The sequence below is a fragment of the Oncorhynchus mykiss genome, chromosome 26, assembly GCF_013265735.2.
Source record: "Oncorhynchus mykiss isolate Arlee chromosome 26, USDA_OmykA_1.1, whole genome shotgun sequence".
NCBI classification, from domain to species: domain Eukaryota; kingdom Metazoa; phylum Chordata; class Actinopteri; order Salmoniformes; family Salmonidae; genus Oncorhynchus; species Oncorhynchus mykiss.
In genome coordinates this window covers 50791338-50818420 of record NC_048590.1, presented here as the reverse complement: position 1 = coordinate 50818420, position 27083 = coordinate 50791338, and the positions used below count along the sequence as shown (strand labels likewise).

Here is a 27083-nt window from a genome sequence, read left to right as displayed (position 1 = left end):
AAAATGCCCAAAATTGTTGCAAATGAATGTAGAACAATTGGCAAATGTGTCTCTTTTTGCAGTGTGGCCTCCATGCGCCTGGCCTACAAGGAGCTGGAGATTGACAGGAAGATGGACAACAAGAAGATGCAGAACATGGAGGGTAAGAAGAGAGAGCAGGCTGAGAGACTGGGCATGGGCTTCGGCAACCGCAGGTAATCAAGTTATCAGTGTTCACACCATGTTTACAAAGAACAGTAATGTTTCTCTCATGGAATAAGCGTTCCTTGAGCACTACAAATAGCAAATGAGTGCTGCCTGTTTGCATGTGCTACTGTAGGCTATAGCATTCCTGCTTAAATGATACTTTGGGATTTTGGCATTGAGGACCTTTTATCTACTTCCCCAGAGTCAGATGGACTCGTGGACACCATTTTTATAGTCCGTGTCAAGTTTGAATGAAGTTAAGAGAGAGTTTTGTGAGCCAATGCTAACTAGCGTTAGCGCAATGATTGGAAGTGAATGGGTATCTGCACGCAGAGACATAAAAATGGTATCCAGGAGTTGATCTGACTCTGGGGAAGTAGATAAAGGAGTTGATCTGACTCTGGGGAAGTAGATACAGGTGTTGATCTGACTCTGGGGAAGTAGATACAGGTGTTGATCTGACTCTGGGGAAGTAGATAAAGGAGTTGATCTGACTCTGGGGAAGTAGATAAAGGAGTTGATCTGACGACTCTGGGGTAGTAGATAAAGGAGATGATCTGACTCTGGGGTAGTAGATAAAGGAGTTGATCTGACTCTGGGGGAGTAGATAAAGGAGTTGATCTGACTCTGGGGTAGTAGATAAAGGAGTTGATCTGACTCTGGGGGAGTAGATAAAGGAGTTGATCTGATGACTCTGGGGAAGTAGATAAAGGAGTTGATCTGATGACTCTGGGGAAGTAGATAAAGGAGTTGATCTGACGACTCTGGGGAAGTAGATAAAGGAGTTGATCTGACGACTCTGGGCAAGTAGATAAAGGAGTTAATCTGACGACTCTGGGGAAGTAGATACAGGAGTTAATCTGACGACTCTGGGGAAGTAGATACAGGAGTTAATCTGACGACTCTGGGGAAGTAGATACAGGAGTTAATCTGACGACTCTGGGGAAGTAGATACAGGAGTTAATCTGACGACTCTGGGGAAGTAGATACAGGAGTTAATCTGACGACTCTGGGGAAGTAGATACAGGAGTTAATCTGACGACTCTGGGGAAGTAGATACAGGAGTTAATCTGACGACTCTGGGGAAGTAGATAAAGGAGTTGATCTGACGACTCTGGGGAAGTAGATACAGGAGTTAATCTGACGACTCTGGGGAAGTAGATACAGGAGTTGATCTGACTCTGGGGTAGTAGATACAGGAGTTGATCTGACTCTGGGGAAGTAGATAAAGGAGTTAATCTGACGACTCTGGGGAAGTAGATACAGGAGTTGATCTGACTCTGGGGTAGTAGATAAAGGAGTTGATCTGACTCTGGGGAAGTAGATACAGGAGTTGATCTGACTCTGGGGAAGTAGATAAAGGAGTTGATCTGACGACTCTGGGGAGGTAGATACAGGAGTTAATCTGACGACTCTGGGGAAGTAGATAAAAGAGTTGATCTGACTCTGGGGAAGTAGATACAGGAGTTGATCTGACTCTGGGGAAGTAGATAAAGGTCCTAATTGCCAAAAATCCCGAAGTATCCCTTTAATTATTGACTCTTTTGGTTGGTGTCCCACTCTTTGATAGGATGCCATGTTACAGAGTGTGGCTTTAACTTCAGTGGTGTTTATGTGTTTACGGTGTCTGTGTGTGTGTGTGTGTAGATTTTGTTGCAGTACATTATTGTGTGCGGACATGACTTAAGTGTGTGTGTATTCTATGTATTCCAGCACCATATCTCACTCAGTGATGTCAGAGATGCAGGTGATTGAGCAGGAGACGCCCTTGGGGGGCAAGTCCTCGCCTCGCTCCAAACTGGACATGTTGGATGAACCGGGCTTCTCCTCCGGACCCCCTAAGTACGTCACACCCCAAACAGATCGGAATGTCTTTTCCTATGGAGTAGTATTGGAAAAATGGGTTTCTGTCCAATTCCAAATTGACTTCCAACCCCAAGCTAGCTACCTCCCAGGCACTGGGGTTGTTGTATACAGCTGAAAGGATTGGATTGGTATTAACAATATGGTAATGGATCCAACTTGCCTTCAGATAGGCTTGATATACCTGTCTTCATCTTGCTAAGACACCTATCCAATCTTTTCATAATTATCTAATAGTCTTGGGTCTATGGGTTAGGTGTAGTGCCTTGGGTAGAGCCTTGGGTCTATGGGTTAGGTGTAGAGCCTTGGGTCTATGGGTTAGGGGTAGAGCCTTGGGTCTATGGGTTAGGGGTAGAGCCTTGGGTCTATGGGTTAGGGGTAGAGCCTTGGGTCTATGGGTTAGGGGTAGAGCCTTGGGTCTGTGGGTTAGGGGTAGAGCCTTGGGTCTGTGGGTTAGGGGTAGAGCCTTGGTTCTGTGGGTTAGGGGTAGAGCCTTGGGTCTGTGGGTTAGGGGTAGAGCCTTGGGTCTGTGGGTTAGGGGTAGAGCCTTGGGTCTATGGGTTAGGGGTAGAGCCTTGGGTCTGTGGGTTAGGGGTAGAGCCTTGGGTCTGTGGGTTAGGGGTAGAGCCTTGGTTCTGTGGGTTAGGGGTAGAGCCTTGGGTCTGTGGGTTAGGGGTAGAGCCTTGGGTCTGTGGGTTAGGGGTAGAGCCTTGGGTCTGTGTAATATATCCTCAGTTTCCTCAGATCTAATCCATTATACATGTGTCCTTGTGTATCCCGACCTGACCAACAACATTGGATCTATCCCTGCCTCTGTGTGTGTGTGTTTTGTTGGGACAGGTACAAGGACAACCCGTTCACGGCGGGCGACGGCTTCGGCTCGCGGTGGGACTCTGATGGGGGAGTGGCCTCCTTCACCTCCTCCTGGGCCCTGGAGAATGAGGAGCCTAAAGAGGAGGTGACAATCTCCAGCATCCAGCCTATCGGAGAACGGCCCAGTCGGCGGAAGGCGGAGGCGGCGGCGCCCGTGTCCGAGTCGAGCGAGGCCCGGCAGAAGTTTGCCAACGCCAAGGCCATCTCTTCCGACATGTTCTTTGGCCGCGAGAGCTATGCCGAGGTAAAGTTACACCACTGTATTACCAACAAATACCAAGCCACCTGTCAACTGAACGGAAACTTAGAAAGCAAAGCGTGCCGCATTTAAATTAGCTGGCTATTAAAGCCAGACAGCTAACGTTAGCAAGCTGACATTACAACATCAGATGAGCTAACATTAGTAACCTAACCAATTCGCTATAGTACTTCTTCAGGCTAGGGTCCTTTTCTCAATTTCCGCCTGACTGACGTGCCCAAAGTAAACTGCCTGTTACTCAGGCCCTGAAGCCAGGATATGCATATAATTAGTACCATTGGAAAGAAAACACTTTGAGGTTTGTAGAAATGTTAAAATAATGTATGATACTATAACACAATAGACATGGTAGGAGAAAATCCAAAGAAAAACCAACCAGATTTTTTTTTGAGAGCCCGTGCTGTTACAATGGAAAGTATAGGGGCATACTAAATTTCAGCTCCCATATTGCAATTCCTGTGGCTTCCACTGGGTGTCAGTAGTCTTTGTTCAAGGTTTCAGGCTTGTTTCTTCCAAAACGAGTAAGAATAACGAGTTTTACTACAGGGACACAGACTTGGAAATTTGTGTATGCGCGCGCAATGAAAAGGACACGCACTTGCAAATATCGTTTTCCTATTGAACATACTACTTTCTGTATGAAATATTATAGTTTATTTACATTTTAGGGAATCTGAGGATTAAATAGAAACGTATTTTGACTTGTTGAAACAAAGTTTAGGGGTAGATTTTAGGGGTAGTGGATTACTCAAATCGATGGCGCCAACTAAACTGACTTTTTGGGATATTTTTTAACATTTATTTCACCTTTATTTAACCAGGTAGGCTAGTTGAGAACAAGTTCTCATTTGCAACTGCGACCTGGCCAAGATAAAGCAAAGCAATTCAACACAAACAACAACACAGAGTTACACATGGAATAAACAAACATACAGTCAATAATACAGTAGAACAAAAGAAAACAAAAAGTCTATATACAGTGAGTGCAAATGAGGTAAGTTAAGGAAATAAATAGGCCATGGTGGTGAAGTAATTACAATATAGCAATTGAACACTGGAATGGTAGATCGGCAGAAGATGAATGTGCAGGTAGAGATAATGGGGTGCAAAGGAGCAAAATAAATAAATAAATACCAGTATGGGGATGAGGTAGGTAGATAGATGGGCTGTTTACAGATAGGCTATGTACAGGTGCAGTGATCTGTAAAATGCTCTGACAGCTGGTGCTTAAAGCTAGTGAGGGAGATGTGAGTCTCCAGCTTCAGTGATTTTTGCAGTTCGTTCCAGTCATTGGCCGCAGAGAACTGGAATGAAAGACGACCAAAAGAGGAATTGGCTTTGGGGGTGACCAGTGAGATATACCTGCTGGAGCGCGTGCTACGAGTGGGTGCTGCTATGGTGACCAGTGAGCTGAGATAAGGCGGGGCTTTACCTAGCAGAGGCTTGTAGATAACCTGTAGCCAGTGGGTTTGGCGACGAGTATGAAGCGAGGGCCAACCAACGAGAGCGTACAGGTCGCAGTGGTGGGTAGTATATGGGGCTTTGGTGACAAAACGGATGACACTGTGATAGACTGCATCCAGTTTGTTGAGTAGAGTGTTGGAGGCTATTTTATAGATGACATCACCGAAGTCGAGGATCGGTAGGATGGTCAGTTTTACGAGGGTATGTTTGGCAGCATGAGTGAAGGATGCTTTGTTGCGATATAGGAAGCCGATTCTAGATTTAATTTTGGATTGGAGATGATTAATGTGAGTCTAGAAGGAGAGTTTACAGTCTAACCAGACACCCAGGTATTTGTAGTTGTCCACGTATTCTAAGTCAGAGCCGTCCAGAGTAGTGATGTTGGACGGGCGGGCAGGTGCTGGTAGCGATCGATTGAATAGCATGCATTTAATTTTACTTGCATTTAAGAGCAGTTGGAGGCCACGGAAGGAGAGTTGTATGGCATTGAAGCTCGTCTGGAGGGTAGTTAACACAGTGTCCAAGGAGGGGCCAGAAGTACACAGAATGGTGTCGTCTGCATAGAGGTGGATCAGAGAATCACCAGCAGCAAGAGCGACATCATTGATGTGTACAGAAAAGAGAAAACTACACCGCATGTTATAGCTGGGACCCTTTGGATGACAAATCAGAGGAAAATGTTCAAAAAGTAAGTGAATATTTAATCGCTATTGGCATGCGTTCGCTGTAAAGCCTACTGTAAATCAAACAGTGCAGTTAGATTAACAAGAATTTAAACTTTCAACCGATATAAGACATTTGTATGTACCAAAATGTTTAATGTCCATAATTTTTATGATTATTTATTTGAATTGCGCGCCCTCCAGTTTCACCGGAAGTTGTGCCGTTCCTCAAGTTATAACACTTTAGTTGCTTACTGGACTCTGGCAATCTGTGTGAAATGTTGTTTAGTTAACTAGCTAACGAACTAACTGCTAATGTTTTCCCTCTACAATATGTGGTTAATTTTCAGAAGAGAGAATTAGGTGAAAATTAGGCGTTGCTAGTTAAACAAGTGTATTCGGGGATCAAGTGTAGCTGGAGCCGGGCCTGGCTTAAGCTGGATGCCACTATAGAGGTAAAAGGAACACCACACACTTCCCCCCTTCTCACTTTTTCAATACAGTGGATAAAAAGGGGTAGGTCAGGTGTTCTCTCTGCCTGAAAGAGATCAATTATGCCAACAAAGGGTCTCATGCTCTGCTGGAACATTGTAGAACAGATATCCACAGGCAGATAGTGTACAATGCAATAATGTGTAGTCCACAGATATGGCTTAGTTGTGTTGAACTTGACAGTAACACTTGTGTGTGAATGAGGGGGAATTATGACATTTTTTACTCAGTGAATGTTAGTTTTGCACACATGTAGCCTTGTGCACTTGATCTTGTCTTTGGCATTATTAAAACTGAAGACCTATTTATCAAATAACTCTCTAATTATTATTACGTGATTAAACTGATTAGTCATGTAACTGTAATTAACTAGGAAGTCGGGTCACCATGGAAAATATTCAGATTACGAAGTTATAATTTTCCTAATATAACTTTTCAGATATTTTCATATCTGATCAATAGTCTTCTGATTAATGAATTCTTCTTTACCTCACGTTAGTCTCATTCCAAACGTTGTAAATTGTTGGTTATCTGCACGAACCCAGTCTTCACTATGAGTCATCTATACATCAATTGTCTTAAAATCATTTATTTACTAACTAAGTAATTCACAGAAATGCATAAACAAACAGTAGATAGTTACAAGGAAATGATAACGGAGTTTCCCTAGGGGGGTAAACCAGCATCGCAGCTTGGTGTACAAAAGGGAAGTGGGGGTCAACTGAGATAAAAGACACAACAAAGTTGATAATTATAACAATTGAAATGCTAATCCTTTGCACATGAATGCTCACTCATTCGGGAACAATTGCAATCAATATATATATTTACGCTCAGTGTATCGTCGGGATCTCTGTTGAAAAGTTTGTTTCTGATGGAGTCTGTCCGCTCTCTCTCTATCGTGGTTAGAATAGATAGTTCAGAGTGACATTCATTAATGTCTTTGTAGAAAAGGTGTTTCAGCGGTTGTCGGTATTCACATTCAATGATACCGAATTCCTAGCTGCAGACTAGTAATTAATATCAAAGACTTGTTCTTATTCTGTCGGTATCAATAGTCTAAGAGTTTAACAACGTGGTATGGTTAAAAGATTCAGCAGTCTGGTCTCAAACCTCGGCCCTCTCATTATCGAGGTAAGCTGGTCTGCAACCTTTGTCCTCTCGTAATGGAGGGAAACATGGTCTGTTGTTAAATTCTCAAGGTGGTGGTTTTATTCTGGAGAGCAGAAAAAGGCTATCTCATGACGCCAAGTAGTCGTTTGCTTACCGCCCAAACAGATCCACAGATGATGCAATATCCATTGCACTCCACACTGCCTTTTCCCACCTGGACAAAAGGAGCACCTATGTGAGAATGCTATTCATTGACTACAGCTCAGCGTTCAAAACCATAGTACCCTCAAAGCTCATTACTAAGCTAAGGAACCTGGGACTAAACACCTCCCTTTGCAACTGGATCCTGGACTTCCTGACGGGATGCCCCCAGGTGGTGAGGGTAGGTAGCAACACATCTGCCACGCTGATCCTCAACACTGGAGCTCCCCAGGGGTGCGTGCTCAGTCCCCTCCTGTACTCCCTGTTCATCCATGACTGCATGGCCAGGCACGACTCCAACACCATCATTAAGTTTGCTGACAACACAACAGTGGTAGGCCTGATCACCGACAATGATGAGAAAGCCTTTAGGGAGGAGGTCAGAGACCTGGTCGGATGGTGCCAGAATAACAACCTATCCCTCAACGTAACCAAGACCAAGGAAATGATTGTGGACTACAGGAAAAGGAGCACCTAGCACTTTCCCATTCTCATCGACGGGGCTGTAGTGGAGCAGGTTGAGAGCTTCAAATTCCTTGGTGTCCACATCAACAACAAACTAGAATGGTCCAAACACACTAAGACAGTCGTGAAGAGGGCACGGCAAAGCCTGTTCCCCCTCAGGAAACCCCCTCAGATTTGGCATGGGTCCTGAGATCCTCAAAAGGTTCTACAGCTGCAACATCTGACCGGTTGCATCACTGCCTGGTACAGCATTTGTTTGGCCTCCGACCGCAAGGCACTTCAGAGGGTAGTGCGTACGGCCCAGTACATCACTGGGGCAAAGCTGCCTGCCGTCCAGGACCTCTACACCAGGCAGTGTCAGAGGAAGGCCCTGAAAATTGTCAAACACCCCAGCCACCCCAGTCATAGACTGTTCTCTCTACTACCCCATGGCAAGCGGTACCCGCAGTGCCAAGTCTAGGACAAAAAGGCTTCTCAACAGTTTTTACCCCCAAGCCATAAGACTCCTGAACAGGTGTTGACTAGTCTAATGAGATGGTGTTGTCTAGTCTAATGAGATGGTGTTGTTGGTGTTGACTAGTTTAGCTAATGTAGGGCTGTCCCTGTAAAATAAATTCAAATATTGGTCGACAGAGAGTATTCTGTTCTTTCTACCAAAATATATATTTTTTTACATGTAGGGGAGTGTATCAGGAAACCAGTCAGTATCTGGTGTGACCACCATTTGCCTCATGCAGCATGACACCTCACCTTCACATAGAGTTTATCAGGCTGTTGATTGTGGCCTGTGGGATATTGTCCCACTTCTCTTCAACGGTTGTCATTGTTGCTGGATATTGGCGGGAACTGGAACACGCTGCCGTACACGTCGATCCATAGCATCCCAAACATGCTCAATGGGCAACATGGAATAAGTGGGAAATTTTCAGCTTCCAGGAATTGTGTACAGATCCTTGCGACATGGGGCCGAGGTGATGGCGGTGGATGAATGGCACGACATTGGGCCACAGGGTCTCGTCACGGTGTCTCTGTGCAGTCAAATTGCCATCGATAAAATGCAATTGTGTTCGTTGTCCGTAGCTTATGCCTGCCCATACCATCCCCCCACTACATGTGTGGGGCACTCTGTCAACGTTGAGAACATCAGTAAACCGCTCGCCCACAAGACGCCAAACACGTGGTCTGCGGTTGTGAGGCAGGATGGACGTACTGACAAATTCTCTAAAACGAAGTTGGAGGCGGCTTATGGTAGAGAAATGAATATTCAATTCTCTGGCAACCGCTCTGGTGGACTTTCCTGCAGCTAGTATGCCAATTGCACGCTCCCTCATCTTGAGACATCTGTGGCATTGTGTTGAGTGACAAAACTGCAAATTTTTAGAGTGGCCTTTTTATTGTCCCTAGCACAAGGTGCACCTGTGTAATGAATCATGCTGTTTAATCAGCTTCTTGATATTCCACACCTGTCAGGTGGATGGATTATCTTGGCGAAGGAGAAATGCTCACTAACAGGGATGTAAACACGTGTGAGAAGTAAGGTTACGTATGAAACATTTTTTATTGCCTAATTTGTGAAATTGCTGTATCCGGCATTTTGTGACTAGACAATTTAGGCAAGGGCTGTTTCCTCGTCTCCTCACTCCACCGCTGTCTCCGTCGCATTGTTCTCAACACCAATACGCTGGTTAACTCTGCTATTATCCACATAGCAACATGGTCCAGGAAAAGGCGCCAATTCAACAGCGCACTGATGTTTCAGAACCGCGGACAGCGACTGCTATCCAAACGCATTTGTTATAAAATAATATTTTTATTTAGTGTTGCACCATTGTTCTTATGTAATGGAATCGTATAGAATTTCAGTAGCACATGTCTTAGTCATGGACTGTTCCACGGCCACCACAAGGGATCAGTCCAATCAGACAGGCGCCAATCAGGTGTACAATTAAAAAATATATATAATATTGCGACTGACTGCTCAACTAAAGAAATATTGGTCGACCAGCAGCATATTGACCAAACAATCGACCAGTCTAAATGGGATCAGCCCTAAACTAGTGAGATTGTGTCGTTGGTGTTGCCTAGTCAAGCGAATGCGATGGTGTTGTCTAGTCTAATGAGATGGTGTTCTGTCATTCCCCAGTATGAGGCCAAGACACGTCTGGAGGGCCTGTCTGGCAACACGTCCATCAGCTCTGCTGACCTGTTTGGGGACGGGAGTGACCGTGACACAGGTAAGGGTTAATGTTGTGTGTGTGTTTGTGATCTGTCTCTGTAGGGGCAGCAAGTTATGAGAGTGTGTTTGAGTATTTGTTAATGTTTGTGTTTGTGATAAAATAATTTATATGTTTATAGATAATGATTAAATATTTCTATCCTGAAACTTAACCATTTGGGATTATAGTTTATGTAGCATGGATAAGGAATAATTAAAGTATTAAACATAAGTCCAACTAGGTTGGACTGGGAGAGAGAGAAATGTGTGTGTATGTATGTGTGTACCTAAGAAAATACAGAGAACAGTTAAACTGTGTTTGAACAGAACTGGCTAGAACTCTGAGGAACTTATGAGGACAGGGAGTACTTCTCAAGGTCTCCCTAATCTGGGGGGAATGGAACTGTCGGCTGGGTAGTGATACACAGTGGTGAGAACTATGGATAAACTTATGAGGACAGGGAGTACTTCTCAAGGTCTCCCTAATCTGGGGGGAATGGAACTGTCGGCTGGGTAGTGATACACAGTGGTGAGAATTACGGAGAAGGATAAAACTCACCTACTGTTTTTGTGTATGTATGTGCGTAGGATATCTACTGTTTGTGTGAAAGTATGTATGTAAGTAAGGAGCAAGGATAAAATGGATGTTTTTGTATAATGGACTGGAGAACGTTCCCGTGAATAAACATTTTGACTATTGTAAGTTGGGACTCTTGTCTGTTTCATTCAACCAGAATCTTACAAACTCTGGGTTGCAGACTGAGTAGATTAATTGAAGTTTATGAACATTGATAACAAAATTCTCATAACAGTTCTATCTCTGTCTCTGTAGGGGCAGCAGGTTATGAGAGTGTGCTGCCGACAGGGCCAGACATTGCTCAGTTCAAACAGGGGGTGAAGACTGTGGCGGGCAAGATGGCCGTGCTGGCCAATGGCGTCATGAACACCATACAGGTGACAGGACCAGGGACACGTCAACACAATACAATTACACATACAGAGAAACTCTACAGAACCAGAGACACCTCAACACAATACAATTACACATACAGAGAAACTCTACAGGACCAGAGACACCTCAACACAATACAATTACACATACAGAGAAACTCTACAGAACCAGAGACACCTCAACACAATACAATTACACATACAGAGAAACTCTACAGGACCAGAGACACCTCAACACAATACAATTACACATACAGATAAACTCTACAGGACCAGAGACACCTCAACACAATACAATTACACATACAGAGAAACTCTACAGGACCAGAGACACCTCAACACAATACAATTACACATACAGATAAACTCTACAGGACCAGAGACACCTCAACACAATTACACATACAGAGAAACTCTACAGGACCAGAGACACCTCAACACAATACAATTACACATACAGATAAACTCTACAGGACCAGAGACACCTCAACACAATACAATTACACATACAGAGAAACTCTACAGAACCAGAGACACCTCAACACAATACAATTACACATACAGAGAAACTCTACAGGACCAGAGACACCTCAACACAATACAATTACACATACAGATAAACTCTACAGGACCAGAGACACCTCAACACAATTACACATACAGAGAAACTCTACAGGACCAGAGACACCTCAACACAATACAATTACACATACAGATAAACTCTACAGGACCAGAGACACCTCAACACAATACAATTACACATACAGAGAAACTCTACAGGACCAGAGACACCTCAACACAATACAATTACACATACAGAGAAACTCTACAGGACCAGAGACACCTCAACACAATACAATTACACATACAGATAAACTCTACAGGACCAGAGACACCTCAACACAATACAATTACACATACAGAGAAACTCTACAGAACCAGAGACACCTCAACACAATACAATTACACATACAGAGAAACTCTACAGGACCAGAGACACCTCAACACAATACAATTACACATACAGATAAACTCTACAGGACCAGAGACACCTCAACACAATACAATTACACATACAGAGAAACTCTACAGAACCAGAGACACCTCAACACAATACAATTACACATACAGAGAAACTCTACAGAACCAGAGACACCACAATACAATTACACATACAGATAAACTCTACAGGACCAGAGACACCTCAACACAATACAATTACACATACAGAGAAACTCTACAGAACCAGAGACACCACAATACAATTACACATACAGAGAAACTCTACAGGACCAGAGACACCTCAACACAATAAAATTACACATACAGATAAACTCTACAGGACCAGAGACACCTCAACACAATTACACATACAGAGAAACTCTACGGGACCAGAGACACCTCAACACAATACAATTACACATACAGAGAAACTCTACAGGACCAGAGACACCTCAACACAATTACACATACAGAGAAACTCTATTGTCCTGTCTAGTAGGACACACAACTGAAAAGGGAAATTGAGCATTTGTATTGAACAAGTCCAGGTGGTCTCTCCCTGTTTGTCAGTTTTCTTCAGTTTGGTTCTCTAGTATTGGTAGGAAAACTCACTAGATGGATCTTAGTGTGCTGACCCAGCTTCTTGTGTTTGTGTTAGGATCGCTATGGCGCTTACTGAAGAGACCAGGATGACCAACACCCAGCTGCAGGGGGAGAGGGAGCCATGACGTCATACTGACAGAGAGTGGAGGGGAGGGGGGGCACAGAGCACATCACTACTGACTGGTATCTGTAGTGAGAGAAGGGAAGAGAGAGTGCATGAATGGAGGGAGACCCTACACCGTGTCTGTCCATCCACCTTTTAGAGTGAGACAAAGTTTTATTTTCAGCGAAGAAAGCTCTGGAAGGTGTAAAGTATTTTTTTTTTCTGTTCTAACTAGTCTTGTTTTCTATACTGTTTTGGTCTCTGATTTCAAACAAAATATAAACGATATAAAGTATTCTCTAAGAATGATATGATAACCAATCCTCTCTGTTGAACTATGCTTTTTGACATTGTTTTTACTGTGTGTTTTCAACCTCGCTGTTTTAACAGACGTTTAACCATTCAGCATTAGCATCATCAAAGGGAAGCTGTTGTCCAGTACGGTTGATTATCTCTCTTCATTTTAGTTACCATGACAACGGATGACATTCTCTGGTCGAATGGAGTCGAGTTAATCACACAAAGTTCCATTGTAAGAATGTTTTAACTGAACTCCACACAGCATGACTCTAAACACAACACCTCCACTCTGACTGAGTGACGCAATCTACCAAGGTCAGGAGATGGACGGGGAACGGAGGGGGGGGTTATACCTAGCCCATCTTGCAGTGCAATATGAGTTCTTCACCAGGGTCTGAAAGGTTTTCAGTCGGGTCAGAAGAATTGTTGGCTTTCAGCCTTTGTCAATGGAAAGAGTTCAGTGTGTGTGTTTCTTAGGAATGATCGGGTGCTTTGACTGAATGGTCGATGCTGGTAAGAATGTGGATGGTGGTCTCCTTCAGTCCATACTTGACCAGTCACTGGGTTTACAGAATCACACCACACAAACTTTGGGAAGCCATAGTAACCTCTAATGTTGAGAAACACACTTGTATAGAATACATGAAGACCTGGATCTGAGTTCACACGGTCTTTTGTTTCTACCCTAAGATAAGTTACTTAGACATGGGAGGGAATGCAACTCAGCTGTGTTTCTGCATAATGCTCTTTTCTATTGAGTTTCTGTTCTAAATGGGAGTTTGATCCCTCATTCTGTTCTAAATGAGAGTTTAATTCCTCATTCTGTTCTAAATGGGAGTTTGATCCCTCATTCTGTTCTAAATGAGAGTTTAATTCCTCATTCTGTTCTAAATGGGAGTTTGATCCCTCATTCTGTTCTAAATGGGAGTTTGATCCCTCATTCTGTTCTAAATGAGAGTTTAATTCCTCATTCTGTTCTAAATGGGAGTTTGATCCCTCATTCTGTTCTAAATGGGAGTTTGATCCCTCATTCTGTTCTAAATGGGAGTTTGATCCCTCATTCTGTTCTAAATGGGAGTTTGATCCCTCATTCTGTTCTAAATGGGAGTTTGATCACTCATTCTGTTCTAAAAGGGAGTTTGATCCCTCATTCTGTTCTAAATGGGAGTTTGATCCCTCATTTTGTTCTAAATGGGAGTTTGATCCCTCATTCTGTTCTAAATGGGAGTTTGAGCCCTCATTCTGTTCTAAATGGGAGTTTGATCCCTCATTCTGTTCTAAATGGGAGTTTGATCCCTCATTCTGTACCGTCTTGTTGAATGGCAGGAGCAATGACTAATGGAAGACGTGCTCATCAGATTGTTGTGAAACCTGTGACTGGACAGAGCCTGGCTGTCACTCGGTCCCTTGTCGTTTGATATTTATTTCTGGTGACCTGCCTATGAAAATGAGAGACCGGGTAAGAGGAGCCTACCACCGTTGGTCAAACGAGGTGTAACGTCAAGAACAGGGCCACCTCAGTACTATTTGAGATGGTCCGGTCGCGAATGTCTTATGTGGCAAATGGAAGCCTGAAATTTGGCAAAAGGTTGCAAAGTTCAAGGGGGCCGAATACTTTCGCAAGGCACTGTAATACACATAGAGGTGACGTGATTACCTCTTGTTCCCGACTGGTGTGTGTTCTACACAATACATTTCTATCTGATATCTCATCGCGAACAGACAGGGTGTGTGGTATCACAGAGCCTGGAAGGTGGAATTGCATTATAACAACGGTTGGTGTGCCAGGTTGTCTCTCTTGCAGTTGCGCTGTGTATCTCAGAAGATTGATATATATATAGATTGACAATTGTTCTGCAACTACAAAAAAAAGATGACCTTGAATGTCACCATTGGCAGTAGTAGCGGGGGTTGATCTAGCACCTTCCATAGCTCTAGATATGCACTCGGTTCAAAGTAATTTAACACAATTGTCTGTTTTGTATGGAGGTCCCTTTCCATTTCATGGTTTCTGTCTATTTTATTGGTGCTTGCTGAGATGATCGTTACAGAGTTGAGGCTCTCATTCCCGGGCTGCATCGCAGCAGTAATGGACTGGAGAAGGTTACACCCTCGTGGACAGTCCCCTTAGGTTGATATACACCACAGGAGGTTGGTGGCACCTTAATCGGGGAGGACAGGCTTGTGGTAATGACTGGAGCGGCATGAAGCGCATGGTTTCCAGGTGGTTGATGCCATTCCATTCGCTCCGACCATTATGAGCCGTCCTCCTCTCAGCAGCCTCCACTGATGGCCATCTGTTGACGGGGGAAGGATTCTCAAAAGGCAGCTCCTGCTTCTCTAACAGCCCGTGTGTTAGTTGGGGTCAGTGTTTTTTATGGAAAGCCCCAAACTTGATCCTGGGGCCCCGTTTTGGTTTTTGCCCTAACGCTACACAGCTGATTTAAAAAAATATTCAAAGCTTGACGAGTGTTTTTTTTTTTTTTAATCAGCTGTGTAGTGCAAGGGCAGGACTGAGTTTGGGTTTGAGTGTGTTCACCCATGACTGTCACCATGGGGATGGGTTTGAGTGTGTTCACCCATGGCTGTCACCATGGGGATGGGTTTGAGTGTGTTCACCCATGGCTGTCAACATGGGGATGGGTTTGAGTGTGTTCACCCATGGCTGTCAACATGGGGATGGGTTTGAGTGTGTTCACCCATGGCTGTCACCATGGGGATGGGTTTGAGTGTGTTCACCCATGGCTGTCACCATGGGGATGGGTTTGAGTGTGTTCACCCATGGCTGTCAACATGGGGATGGGTTTGAGTGTGTTCACCCATGGCTGTCAACATGGGGATGGGTTTGAGTGTGTTCACCCATGGCTGTCAACATGGGGATGGGTTTGAGTGTGTTCACCCATGGCTGTCAACATGGGGATGGGTTTGAGTGTGTTCACCCATGGCTGTCAACATGGGGATGGGTTTGAGTGTGTTCACCCATGGCTGTCACCATGGGGATGGGTTTGAGTGTGTTCACCCATGGCTGTCAACATGGGGATGGGTTTGAGTGTGTTCACCCATGGCTGTCAACATGGGGATTGGTTTGAGTGTGTTCACCCATGGCTGTCACCATGGGGATGGGTTTGAGTGTGTTCACTCATGGCTGTCACCATGGGGATTGGTTTGAGTGTGTTCACTCATGGCTGTCACCATGGGGATGGGTTTGAGTGTGTTCACCCATGGCTGTCACCATGGGGATGGGTTTGAGTGTGTTCACCCATGACTGTCACCATGGGGATGGGTTTGAGTGTGTTCACACATGGCTGTCACCATGGGGATGGGTTTGAGTGTGTTCACACATGGCTGTCACCATGGGGATGGGTTTGAGTGTGTTCACACATGGCTGTCACCATGGGGATGGGTTTGAGCGTGTTCACCCATGGCTGTCACCATGGGGATGGGTTTGAGTGTGTGCCCTCATGTGGCCTGGTCTGTCTCCCTGGATGTCCCACTAGTGATGAAGAATGGCTATCCCAATGACCCATCAAAACAAGATATTTATTGTAGGCTACAAAAAAAGTTAGATTTGTGTCAATAAAGATTGAAATCCATCACTGTGGTTGCTGACTTAAGTTCATGGGCTGTGTTTACAAATGCTGCCCAATTCTTATCTTTTTTTTTCAAATCACATCAGATCTTTTGCAGAGCTGATCTCATTGGTCAAAAACAAATCAGATTTGTACTGTGTGTGTAAACACAGCCGTAGTAGCACATTACATAACAGCAAATGAATGGTAGTTGTGAAAACCTACCTAAGATAAACACAATGACTGGGTGGTACCAGATTATTATTCTGCCGATTTATTGAACACATTTGTAGGATTCATAAATTTAAAAAAACATTCGCACAATTTCAAATAAGTACATTAGACCTTTCCTTTTTCCTCTGGTAAGTGAACTTTTGAAAGGCACTCAGAGCCACAATATTCCACTTTCCCCAATCATCTTCAACTATTTATTTCACACAGGGAAAACTACCTGGTTTCAATGTATTTCCAGATGGTTGTTCTCAAGTACCCTGGATAAACTACAAAAATCGATTCTTAATTCTCAACCCCAATTAAGTAACAATTAGATGGGACGGCAGGTCGTCTAGTGGTTAGAGCGTTGGACCAGAAACCAGAAAGGTTGCTAGATCAAATCCCCGAGCTGACAAGGTAAAAATGTCATTCTGCCCCTGAACAAGGCAGTTAACCCACTGTTCCTAGGCCGTCATTGTAAATAAGAATTTGTTCTTAACTGGCTTGCCTAGTTTTTTAAAAAGTACATAAATTAGGTAGTTAATATCAATTATTTAGAATACAGCATATTTAATATACAAATGTTAGATTTCATATCTTGGTCACATACATTGGCACAGTGGGAAGAAAAACAAATTGACAAACAGAAGGGCCCAATTCTCTCCTTCCTCCAATTAACGAGTCGAAAGGAAGTGACTAGTATACGAAATATGGTGGAAACTCCCACGAGCCCATGCCAAATGCCAATCTAGATTTGTGGAAGGAGTGAACAAGGGCACACTTTGGGAGAAAGGAGATATTGGAACAGCCCCATAGAGAGAACTTCAACCAGCCTCAAAGTCATTCGCTGTAATGCTGTAGGACCAACTGCACAGAACCCATCAGGGCTAGCTGTAGTGGGTTGTTTAACTGGAGACATTTAGGAGGGATTGTTCCCAGTGACAGACAGCAAAACTGACTGACAAGATGGTGATCATACCCAGCGGAGCCAAAGATATCTCCTACCACTCGGTTCAATAACACTGCTGGGTAATGTATAGTTTACAAAAGGAGAAAACTAAATCACACAATCAGCATCAATTCATCATAATCACTGGTTCAAGATCAGTCTGATGGAAGATATGACGGAAATCACTCAAATTATAAAAAAGAACAAGGTGGGAATGCAAAAGGCAAGGATCCGTAAGGTACTCTGGCATGCCCTAGCAACAGAACGGAAGGATCCGTAAGGTACTCTGGGATGCCCTAGCAACAGAACGGAAGGATCCGTAAGGTACTCTGGGATGCCCTAGCAACAGAACGGAAGGATCCGTAAGGTACTCTGGGATGCCCTAGCAACAGAACGGAAGGATCCGTAAGGTACTCTGGCATGCCCTAGTAACAGAACGGAAGGATCTGTAAGGTACTCTGGCATGCCCTAGTAACAGAACGGAAGGATCTGTAAGGTACTCTGGCATGCCCTAGCAACAGAACTGCATGTTGGATCTGATTTGAGGGTCCCCAGTTGAAATACAGCAGCGTAACCAGCACAGGTTTCCAATGAGTCTGTGGGGGACTTGAGTCCCTGTGTGTCTCTGGCTCTGTAGTTTACTGAGTCTCCCTCTTTAGTGTCGATCCCTATCCAGCTGGCCAGGAGACCTTCAACCACCTCTTGCCCTCAGCCCCAGTTATAGAAGTAGATCTTCTGCCAGACAGGTAGGTAATCCATTAGAGGGCCTGGAAGGACAAGTGGAGGATAAGGTTAAGCCAATCAGGACAATGAACACATTAACTGACAAGATGCAGACTGGCAGAATTTGGAAGCCACAGTGCATGTCAGCAGAGAGTGGACCACCAACAAAGGTAAACAACGGAACAAATACATCCCATTTTCAGAGACTTGGTTTCTATAAAAAGTAAACACTTACGAGCAACCAGCCCGACGCCGGGAACATTGTCTGCCAGAAATCGGAGTAGGAACAGGATCTTTGTCCTACGTGAAACAAAATGGAAAGGTTTAAAAAGCAGCACACGTGATTGAAAATACGCCATGTTTCAATGGTCATCATGGTAAACGAATCTCTCTAGAGAATCTGTTGGTTTTGATTTGACTTGCTCAGAATGTATTTTATTCAGGGGAACCCATTAAGACCAGAGTCTAGTTTACAATGGTGCCCCTGAGGACAACAATACGACAAATACAAAATGACAGAATCAACACTACAGCTTCAAACACCACAAATACTGTACAATCATTTACATTAAATCCAAACAGTTACAATTCATTACATTTTTTCAACACTAAAGTCCTAAACTGCCCTATAGGCGCCAGACAGTTGAGATGTAGGGAGTTTTGTAGGCTACAAGCCCAGATATTTATAGGTGGGAACATGCTTGATGAAAGAACCATCCAATGTGTAAGCCATCAAATATATCTACGAGAATTATAAAACAGCATACATTTAGTTTTCTGTTGTAGTTCTGATTCTACTTACTCAGAGAATCTGTTGTAGTTCTGATTCTACTTACTCAGAATATGTTGTTCTGATTCTACTTACTCAGAGAATCTGTTGTAGTTCTGATTCTACTTACTCAGAGAATATGTTGTAGTTCTGATTCTACTTACTCAGAGAATATGTTGTAGTTCTGATTCTACTCTCTCAGAGAATCTGTTGTGGTTCTGATTCTACTCTCTCAGAGAATCTGTTGTGGTTCTGATTCTACTTACTCAGAGAATCTGTTGTAGTTCTGATTCTACTCACTCAGAGAATCTGTTGTAGTTCTGATTCTACTTACTCAGAGAATCTGTTGTAGTTCTGATTCTACTCTCTCAGAGAATCTGTTGTGGTTCTGATTCTACTCTCTCAGAGAATCTGTTGTGGTTCTGATTCTACTTACTCAGAGAATCTGTTGTAGTTCTGATTCTACTCACTCAGAGAATCTGTTGTAGTTCTGATTCTACTTACTCAGAGAATATGTTGTAGTTCTGATTCTACTTACTCAGAGAATATGTTGTAGTTCTGATTCTACTCTCTCAGAGAATCTGTTGTGGTTCTGATTCTACTCAGAGAATCTGTTGTGGTTCTGATTCTACTTACTCAGAGAATCTGTTGTAGTTCTGATTCTACTCTCTCAGAGAATCTGTTGTAGTTCTGATTCTACTCACTCAGAGAATCTGTTGTAGATCTGATTCTACTCACTCAGAGAATCTGTTGTAGAAAGGGGAGCGGAGCAGGTAGTACAGAAGCAGAAAGGCTCTCCTCCTCACCTCCGCCCTCTCCCGCCGGTTCAGAGATTTAGTGTCACTCATCAAACCAAAACTGTGGAGAGAACAGACCAGGGGAGAGAACAGACCAGGGGAGAGAACAGACCAGGGGTAAGAGAACAGACCAGGGGTAAGAGAACAGACCAGGGGTAAGAGAACAGACCAGGGGAGAGAGAACAGACCAGGGGAGAGAGAACAGACCAGGGGAGAGAGAACAGACCAGGGGAGAGAGAACAGACCAGGGGAGAGAGAACAGACCAGGGGAGAGAGAACAGACCAGGGGAGAGAGAACAGACCAGGGGAGAGAGAACAGACCAGGGGAGAGACAACAGACCAGGGGAGAGACAACAGACCAGGGGAGAGACAACAGACCAGGGGAGAGACAACAGACCAGGGGAGAGAGAACAGACCAGGGGAGAGAACAGACCAGGGGAGAGAGAACAGACCAGGGGTAAGAGAACAGACCAGGGGAGAGAACAGACCAGGAGTAAGAGAACAGACCAGGGGTAAGAGAACAGACCAGGGGTAAGAGAACAGACCAGGGGAGAGAGAACAGACCAGGGGAGAGAGAACAGACCAGGGGAGAGAACAGACCAGGGGAGAGAGAACAGACCAGGGGTAAGAGAACAGACCAGGGGTAAGAGAACAGACCAGTGCCTCCTTCATGACACTGCTTTTAAATGGCCTGTATAGAAGAGTATGTCTACGGCTATTTTGTTTTAATAGTGGAACACATATCATGTGTCCAGTCAGTGTGTGTATTTATTTTGTGATTCCTCTTAGCACGTGTCAGTGTAAAGAGAAGAAAGCATGGTTACCTGGTCATTTCCATGGCTCCAGACACGAGCCATGGCTTCCAGGAGCCTCTCCCACACATTCCCAGGCAGAGCACTGTGTTTAGGAGCAGCGTTGAGGAAAACACACAATCCTTGGTTTCATTTACCAGTTCAAATACTAGTATACTGTATATACAGTGCAGTGATGTATTCCACTAGTAAGGGATGTGCTGTTAAGATGAACAGAATGCTTCTAGGCCATACAGAGGTATGATATGGAATCATGCAACCATTTCAGCCAATGTACTTTATAGCTGCCGTACCAGACCACAATCTATAGAGGCAGTAATCATGTGATGACATTGTGCACATTTAATTCTCTAGTGTCCCTGTGGCAGAGTCCCAGACTAGGAAGGATACAGTGTACCAGCGGGCGTCCGATGTACATGGACTCTGCTATGGTCTCCTGGACCCCCAGGGCAGTGGGACTAGAGGTCAGATCCTCCTCCACAGCACACCTCTTCTCCCTACTGGGGGCTGCCCACAGACGGGCCTGCACAGAGGGAGCTGAGAGGAGAGAGAGGAGACAGAGACAAAGAGAGAGACGAGAGAGAGAGAGACAGAGAAGGAGAGAGACAGAAAGAGAGAGACCGAGAGAGACAGAGAAGGAGAGAGACAGAGAGGAGAGAGAGACAGAAAGGAGAGAGAGAGAGACAGACAAGAGAGAGACAGACAGACACACAGAGACAGACAGACAGACAGAGGTAAGGGACAGATAGTACATTCCTAATAAATAGTATTGGCACGGTCCTGATTACAAACATTGTACTGGAACGTGTGTAGTCTTACCATTGCCCAATGGCCTCATCACCCTCCCTGACCGCTGGCCTACAAAGGAGCTGTCATCCTGGTGGTCATCATGGTCCTCATCTGTAAGGAGGGAGAGGTACAGAAATATATTTATGTCCAAGTAGTAGTTCCAGGTTGTCTGGATTGTAAACTCTGAAGTATATGGTCCGGTCCTGGTGCGACCCAGGACATTGGCATATTGTTTATAGCCAATGAGATAACAGAACAAGAAGCGGACACAAAACTGTCCCAAAGTTGTTTTTGAATCAAATGAACAAAGAGAGTCATGTTTAAGTCATATTGTTTGGATATAGCTGTATCTGCCAGACACCCTGCATTTTAAACCAAAAAAAATGAGTTCAACATAAAATGTGTCTGACGTGCAAACTCTTGACTTGTGTTACCGTTGCCGAGCTGTGCCTCCCTGTCCAGTGGGGTAATAGGAGGGGAAGTCTGCATGCCAGATTTGTACCAGAAGAGCAGTAGGAAGCGCAAGACGGCTCTGGAGAAATGTTGGACAGAGAGAAAGAACAGAGAGGGGAGTGAGGTGGAAGGCGAGAAATGGAATGTAACACCATGCAACATAACATCCCAGTAACCATGACGTTTTTCAACAATCAGAGACATTCTAAAGAAAAGCACTTACAGGCCTACAGGCTGACATTGTCTTTACTAATCCATGTATCCCTGCATATCTCATTGTCTTTACTAATCCATGTATCACTACATATCTCATTGTCTTTACTAATCCATGTATCACTACATATCTCATTGTCTTTACTAATCCATGTATCCCTACATATCTCATTGTCTTTACTAATCCATGTATCCCTGCATATCTCATTGTCTTTACTAATCCATGTATCCCTGCATATCTCATTGTCTTTACTAATCCATGTATCACTACATATCTCATTGTCTTTACTAATCCATGTATCCCTACATATCTCATTGTCTTTACTAATCCATGTATCCCTGCATATCTCATTGTCTTTACTAATCCATGTATCCCTGCATATCTCATTGTCTTTACTAATCCATGTATCACTACATATCTCATTGTCTTTACTAATCCATGTATCACTACATATCTCATTGTCTTTACTAATCCATGTATCACTACATATCTCATTGTCTTTACTAATCCATGTATCCCTACATATCTCATTGTCTTTACTAATCCATGTATCCCTGCATATCTCATTGTCTTTACTAATCCATGTATCCCTAAATATCTCATTGTCTTTACTAATCCATGTATCCCTAAATATCTCATTGTCTTTACTAATCCATGTATCCCTGCATATCTCATTGTCTTTACTAATCCATGTATCACTACATATCTCATTGTCTTTACTAATCCATGTATCCCTGCATATCTCATTGTCTTTACTAATCCATGTATCCCTGCATATCTCATTGTCTTTACTAATCCATGTATCCCTACATATCTCATTGTCTTTACTAATCCATGTATCCCTGCATATCTCATTGTCTCTACTAATCCATGTATCCCTGCATATCTCATTGTCTTTACTAATCCATGTATCCCTGCATATCTCATTGTCTTTACTAATCCATGTATCACTACATATCTCATTGTCTTTACTAATCCATGTATCCCTGCATATCTCATTGTCTTTACTAATCCATGTATCCCTGCATATCTCATTGTCTTTACTAATCCATGTATCCCTGCATATCTCATTGTCTTTACTAATCCATGTATCCCTGCATATCTCATTGTCTTTACTAATCCATGTATCCCTGCATATCTCATTGTCTTTACTAATCCATGTATCCCTGCATATCTCATTGTCTCTACTAATCCATGTATCCCTACATATCTCATTGTCTTTACTAATCCATGTATCCCTACGTATCTCATTGTCTTTACTAATCCATGTATCCCTGCATATCTCATTGTCTCTACTAATCCATGTATCCCTGCATATCTCATTGTCTTTACTAATCCATGTATCCCTGCATATCTCATTGTCTCTACTAATCCATGTATCCCTGCATATCTCATTGTCTTTACTAATCCATGTATCCCTACATATCTCATTGTCTTTACTAATCCATGTAGCCCTACATATCTCATTGTCTTTACTAATCCATGTATCCCTACATATCTCATTGTCTCTACTAATCCATGTATCCCTACATATCTCATTGTCTCTACTAATACATGTATCCCTGCATATCTCATTGTCTTTACTAATCCATGTATCCCTACATCTCATTGTCTTTACTAATCCATGTATCCCTGCATATCTCATTGTCTTTACTAATCCATGTATCCCTGCATATCTCAGTGTCTTTACTAATCCATGTATCCCTGCATATCTCAGTGTCTTAACTCATCCATGTATCCCTGCATATCTCAGTGTCTTTACTAATCCATGTATCCCTGCATATCTCAGTGTCTTTACTAATCCATGTATCACTACATATCTCATTGTCTTTACTAATCCATGTATCCCTGCATATCTCATTGTCTTTACTAATCCATGTATCCCTGCATATCTCAGTGTCTTTACTAATCCATGTATCACTACATATCTCATTGTCTTTACTAATCCATGTATCCCTGCATATCTCATTGTCTTTACTAATCCATGTATCCCTGCATATCTCATTGTCTTTACTAATCCATGTATCCCTGCATATCTCAGTGTCTTTACTAATCCATGTATCCCTGCATATCTCAGTGTCTTAACTCATCCATGTATCCCTGCATATCTCAGTGTCTTTACTAATCCATGTATCCCTGCATATCTCAGTGTCTTTACTCATCCCTGCATATTTGTTTTACTTTGTGCACTATACAGCATGTTGAAGATCGATCAAAAGGGATGAAGTTAAAGCGTTGGTTAGATATCGCTCCACGAGGGGCTCCTTCATTCCTTACTTACTTAGTGATCTGGATGAGCACTATGACCAGCCAGCGACCTCCCTCCCCCCACAGCTTGGTGGCCCCCATCTCCAGGAACACCTCCATGTACTCCACCACTGACAGCCAGGTGAGAAGCCTTTGCTGAGAGAGAGACTGAACAAACAACCGCACACACACACACGGTCAGGGATCGCACAGTCAGTTCCGATAGCACTTCCCTGTTTCAGAGTGTTTTCTTCCATGTTGTGCCTAATGAACACAACCCAGCACATATTTAGACTAATGTGATTGACCAGGTGAAGGTGGACCTCACCATGGGTAGGTAAGACTATTGTGGACCTCACCATGGGTAAGGTTAGACTAATGTGGACCTCACCATGGGTAAGGTTAGACTATTGTGATTGACCTCACCATGGGTAAGGTTAGACTATTGTGATTGACCTCACCATGGGTAAGGTTAGACTATTGTGATTGACCTCACCATGGGTAAGGTTAGACTATTGTGATTGACCTCACCATGGGTAAGGTTAGACTATTGTGATTGACCTCACCATGGGTAAGGTTAGACTATTGTGATTGACCTCACCATGGGTAAGGTTAGACTATTGTGATTGACCTCACCATGGGTAAGGTTAGACTAATGTGATTGACCTCACCATGGGAAGGGTTCGACACAGCCCTTTGCGCAGAATGCCATCATTAAGCAGCACCAGCAGGTTGGAGGCAGAGTACACTGCAAAAACACACACAACAACAAACTGATCCAACAGTTGAGGTTCCTGAATGCTTCTGGTTCATGGTTCTACTGCGGTCAATAAAACATTAACTGTGAGGTGAGGTGCTAACCTACCCAATTCAGAGATTTCATGGGAGTCAGTGAAACGCCCTGTGAAATAGACACAAAAACACTTGAGGACTGATGGTATGTCAAACTGTTGTAATGTTGTTTCAACAGAGAACCAATCAAAGAACTTGGCTAGATAGTTCAGATAATTATTACATTTCATAAGGTAGAGTTACCTGCCCATGGGCCATGCCAGACTCTACACAGGACTACTGACAACACTATGACAAATAGTTATATTTAAAGTTTGCACTCTGAATCATGCATCAGATGCTTTGCTGTGACGGTTTTTCATATGCTGAATTAGAGAATAACATTCCTTTGTTTTCATAATCAAACACGAGATTGTAGTGTTGAGAGGCACATCAGGCGATGCATGGGCAATGTTTTGGGAAGAGGTGTAGGCAATTAGCTTGGCAACTTGGAAACACTTTATGCTGCGCTTAGAACAGATGGGAACTCAGAAATCTCCCACTTCGACTTCAGTGCGTTCAAAAACAAATGGGACCTCGGGAAGAAAAAAAACTACTTCCGACTTGAAAAACATTTTTGAACGGTCATCCAAACCGGGGAAATCAGGCCTCTTTCTGTAGCTCCGAATTTCCGACAAAAAATATCACTGACGTCATGATTTGACCTCGTATTTTTCCGAGTTCCCAGATGTTTCTGAACGCAGCAAGCCACTCGCTCTGGCTCTCACTTTTAAACTCACCTGAAATGAGGTACGACAGCGTTCTTACGGTGCTCTCCAGTTGTCCGGTCGCTGCAGGGTTCTTCGTAACGTACTCCCGATACCGCTCGTAGAGCCGGGTCAGTTTCTCGGTGTACAGTTTAGACATTGCACTAAACTACTAAATCAAAACATGTACTGATACATTATACTTCCTCAACTGAAGTCTGCTTCCTGTGACGAAAAACACCGGAAGTAACTTTTTCGTATTATGTTAGAATAAACGTAGCAGGTTATTGACACTATGGTTAATGTTTGGAAAACGGTTAGGGCACCAATCTGAATAAGATTGTTATATCTGTGGTTAGGGTTGGCGAAAATAGTCTAATAACCTGCTACGATAATCACTTCCGGTCGTAGCTTTATCGAAGGAGCGTGAAAATAGTACGTCCCTTCTTGTGACAAGGAGAAACTGACTGCACAGGGCGCCGAAGGCAAAGGTTTTGAGTGTGTTCGAGCAGTAAGCAAGGCGAAGTCGACTGTCGACTAAAGTCGGCGAGTGAGGTCAGGGAGGTGCATCTCCGACAGCCAACAGTCGGACACCAGTGGTTTTCCAACAGCAGGGCTCAGATCAACATGGTAGTGTCAACATAGCTACTATTGTCTATAACCGTTTGGTTAGAGATAAGTCTCAAATATAATTTTATTTTCTATTCCCTGTAGCTTTAGAATCGCAATAAAGATTTTTCCTGTTTCTTTCAAGTCTTTGGCAACGTCGCGTGGGTCAAACCAAACACAAAATTATTGGTTTGCACATAGTGCCTCCCACAATGCAGGTGACTGCATGGTGCAGTTGTTGAGAAGCGACTTCATAAATAAAAATGACATGACCATTGATCACATGATTTTTGTAAAGTTAATGGAGTCCACATGTAGTTGCAATTTGGTCAAATTTTGGCAAAAAAAAAAGTGGGATGCATACCGCCAAAGCCACTACACAACACAACACTAAACAATACATTAACTGCACTATAACGGTGGCAAAAGGTGCAACTGTTAGGGCCTACATAAATCTGTCCCAACACCTTACCACTGCTACACCTGGCTATCAGCAGAGCCTTGTCTGGCAGCGAAACAGTTCATTCAGTCTCATTTACTGCCTTTAAAGAAAACATAGCTGATATGGCTGACTTGCTTAAACAAATGTGGTTTCTAATGACAATTGAGATGTACAAACTATGTCATAAAGGAACGACAAGCGGATCAG

The 27083-nt window shown here is 43.5% G+C and overlaps 2 protein-coding genes across 5 annotated transcripts in view; one reads left to right on the top strand and one right to left on the bottom strand.

The window, feature by feature from the left end:
* The window catches only part of LOC110526801 (ADP-ribosylation factor GTPase activating protein 2), a 28679-nt gene extending 14619 nt beyond the window's left edge, over nt 1-14060 (top strand). For both annotated transcript variants that reach the window (XM_036964506.1, XM_036964505.1), the window contains 6 exons: nt 63-194; nt 1900-2028; nt 2890-3166; nt 9722-9812; nt 10626-10747; nt 12405-14060. In XM_036964506.1, coding sequence (XP_036820401.1) covers nt 63-194; nt 1900-2028; nt 2890-3166; nt 9722-9812; nt 10626-10747; nt 12405-12425 — 772 coding nt within the window. In that variant the 3' untranslated portion in view covers nt 12426-14060. The remainder of the gene's footprint in view (nt 1-62; nt 195-1899; nt 2029-2889; nt 3167-9721; nt 9813-10625; nt 10748-12404) is intronic.
* A 1179-nt stretch (nt 14061-15239) lies between these two features.
* LOC110527008 (peroxisomal membrane protein PEX16-like) lies at nt 15240-26903 on the bottom strand. Of its 3 annotated transcripts, none has more exons than XR_005039903.1 (11): nt 25859-26898; nt 25153-25188; nt 24959-25035; nt 24322-24455; nt 21808-21905; nt 21404-21484; nt 20975-21121; nt 20597-20669; nt 19680-19833; nt 18442-18506; nt 15240-18250 (listed from the first exon to the last, which is right to left on the bottom strand). XR_005039903.1 is itself a non-coding variant. In XM_036964507.1 (11 exons), the coding sequence occupies exons 1-11, from the start codon at nt 25983-25985 to the stop codon at nt 18192-18194; spliced, it is 1017 nt and encodes a 338-aa protein (XP_036820402.1). In that variant the 5' UTR covers nt 25986-26884; the 3' UTR covers nt 15240-18191. The 3 variants fall into 3 exon arrangements, 2 of the variants coding, with proteins under 2 accessions (XP_036820402.1, XP_036820403.1); XM_036964507.1 differs by having other exon boundaries at nt 19714-19833; nt 25859-26884; XM_036964508.1 differs by lacking the exon at nt 19680-19833 and having other exon boundaries at nt 25859-26903.
* Nucleotides 26904-27083: the final 180 nt, after the last annotated feature.

Bases quoted from the DNA above. Each gene is read 5' to 3' on its own strand.
- LOC110527008 (XM_036964507.1), bottom strand. From the start codon at position 25,985: ATGTCTAAACTGTACACCGAGAAACTGACCCGGCTCTACGAGCGGTAT. The intron at 24,456-24,958 runs GTGAGGTCAATC...TTGTTTGTTCAG, and splicing joins TGTGTCGAACCCTTCCCATG to TCTCTCTCTCAGCAAAGGCT. The intron at 21,906-24,321 runs GTAAGTAAGGAA...ACATTTCTCCAG, and splicing joins GTGCTCATCCAGATCACTAA to AGCCGTCTTGCGCTTCCTAC.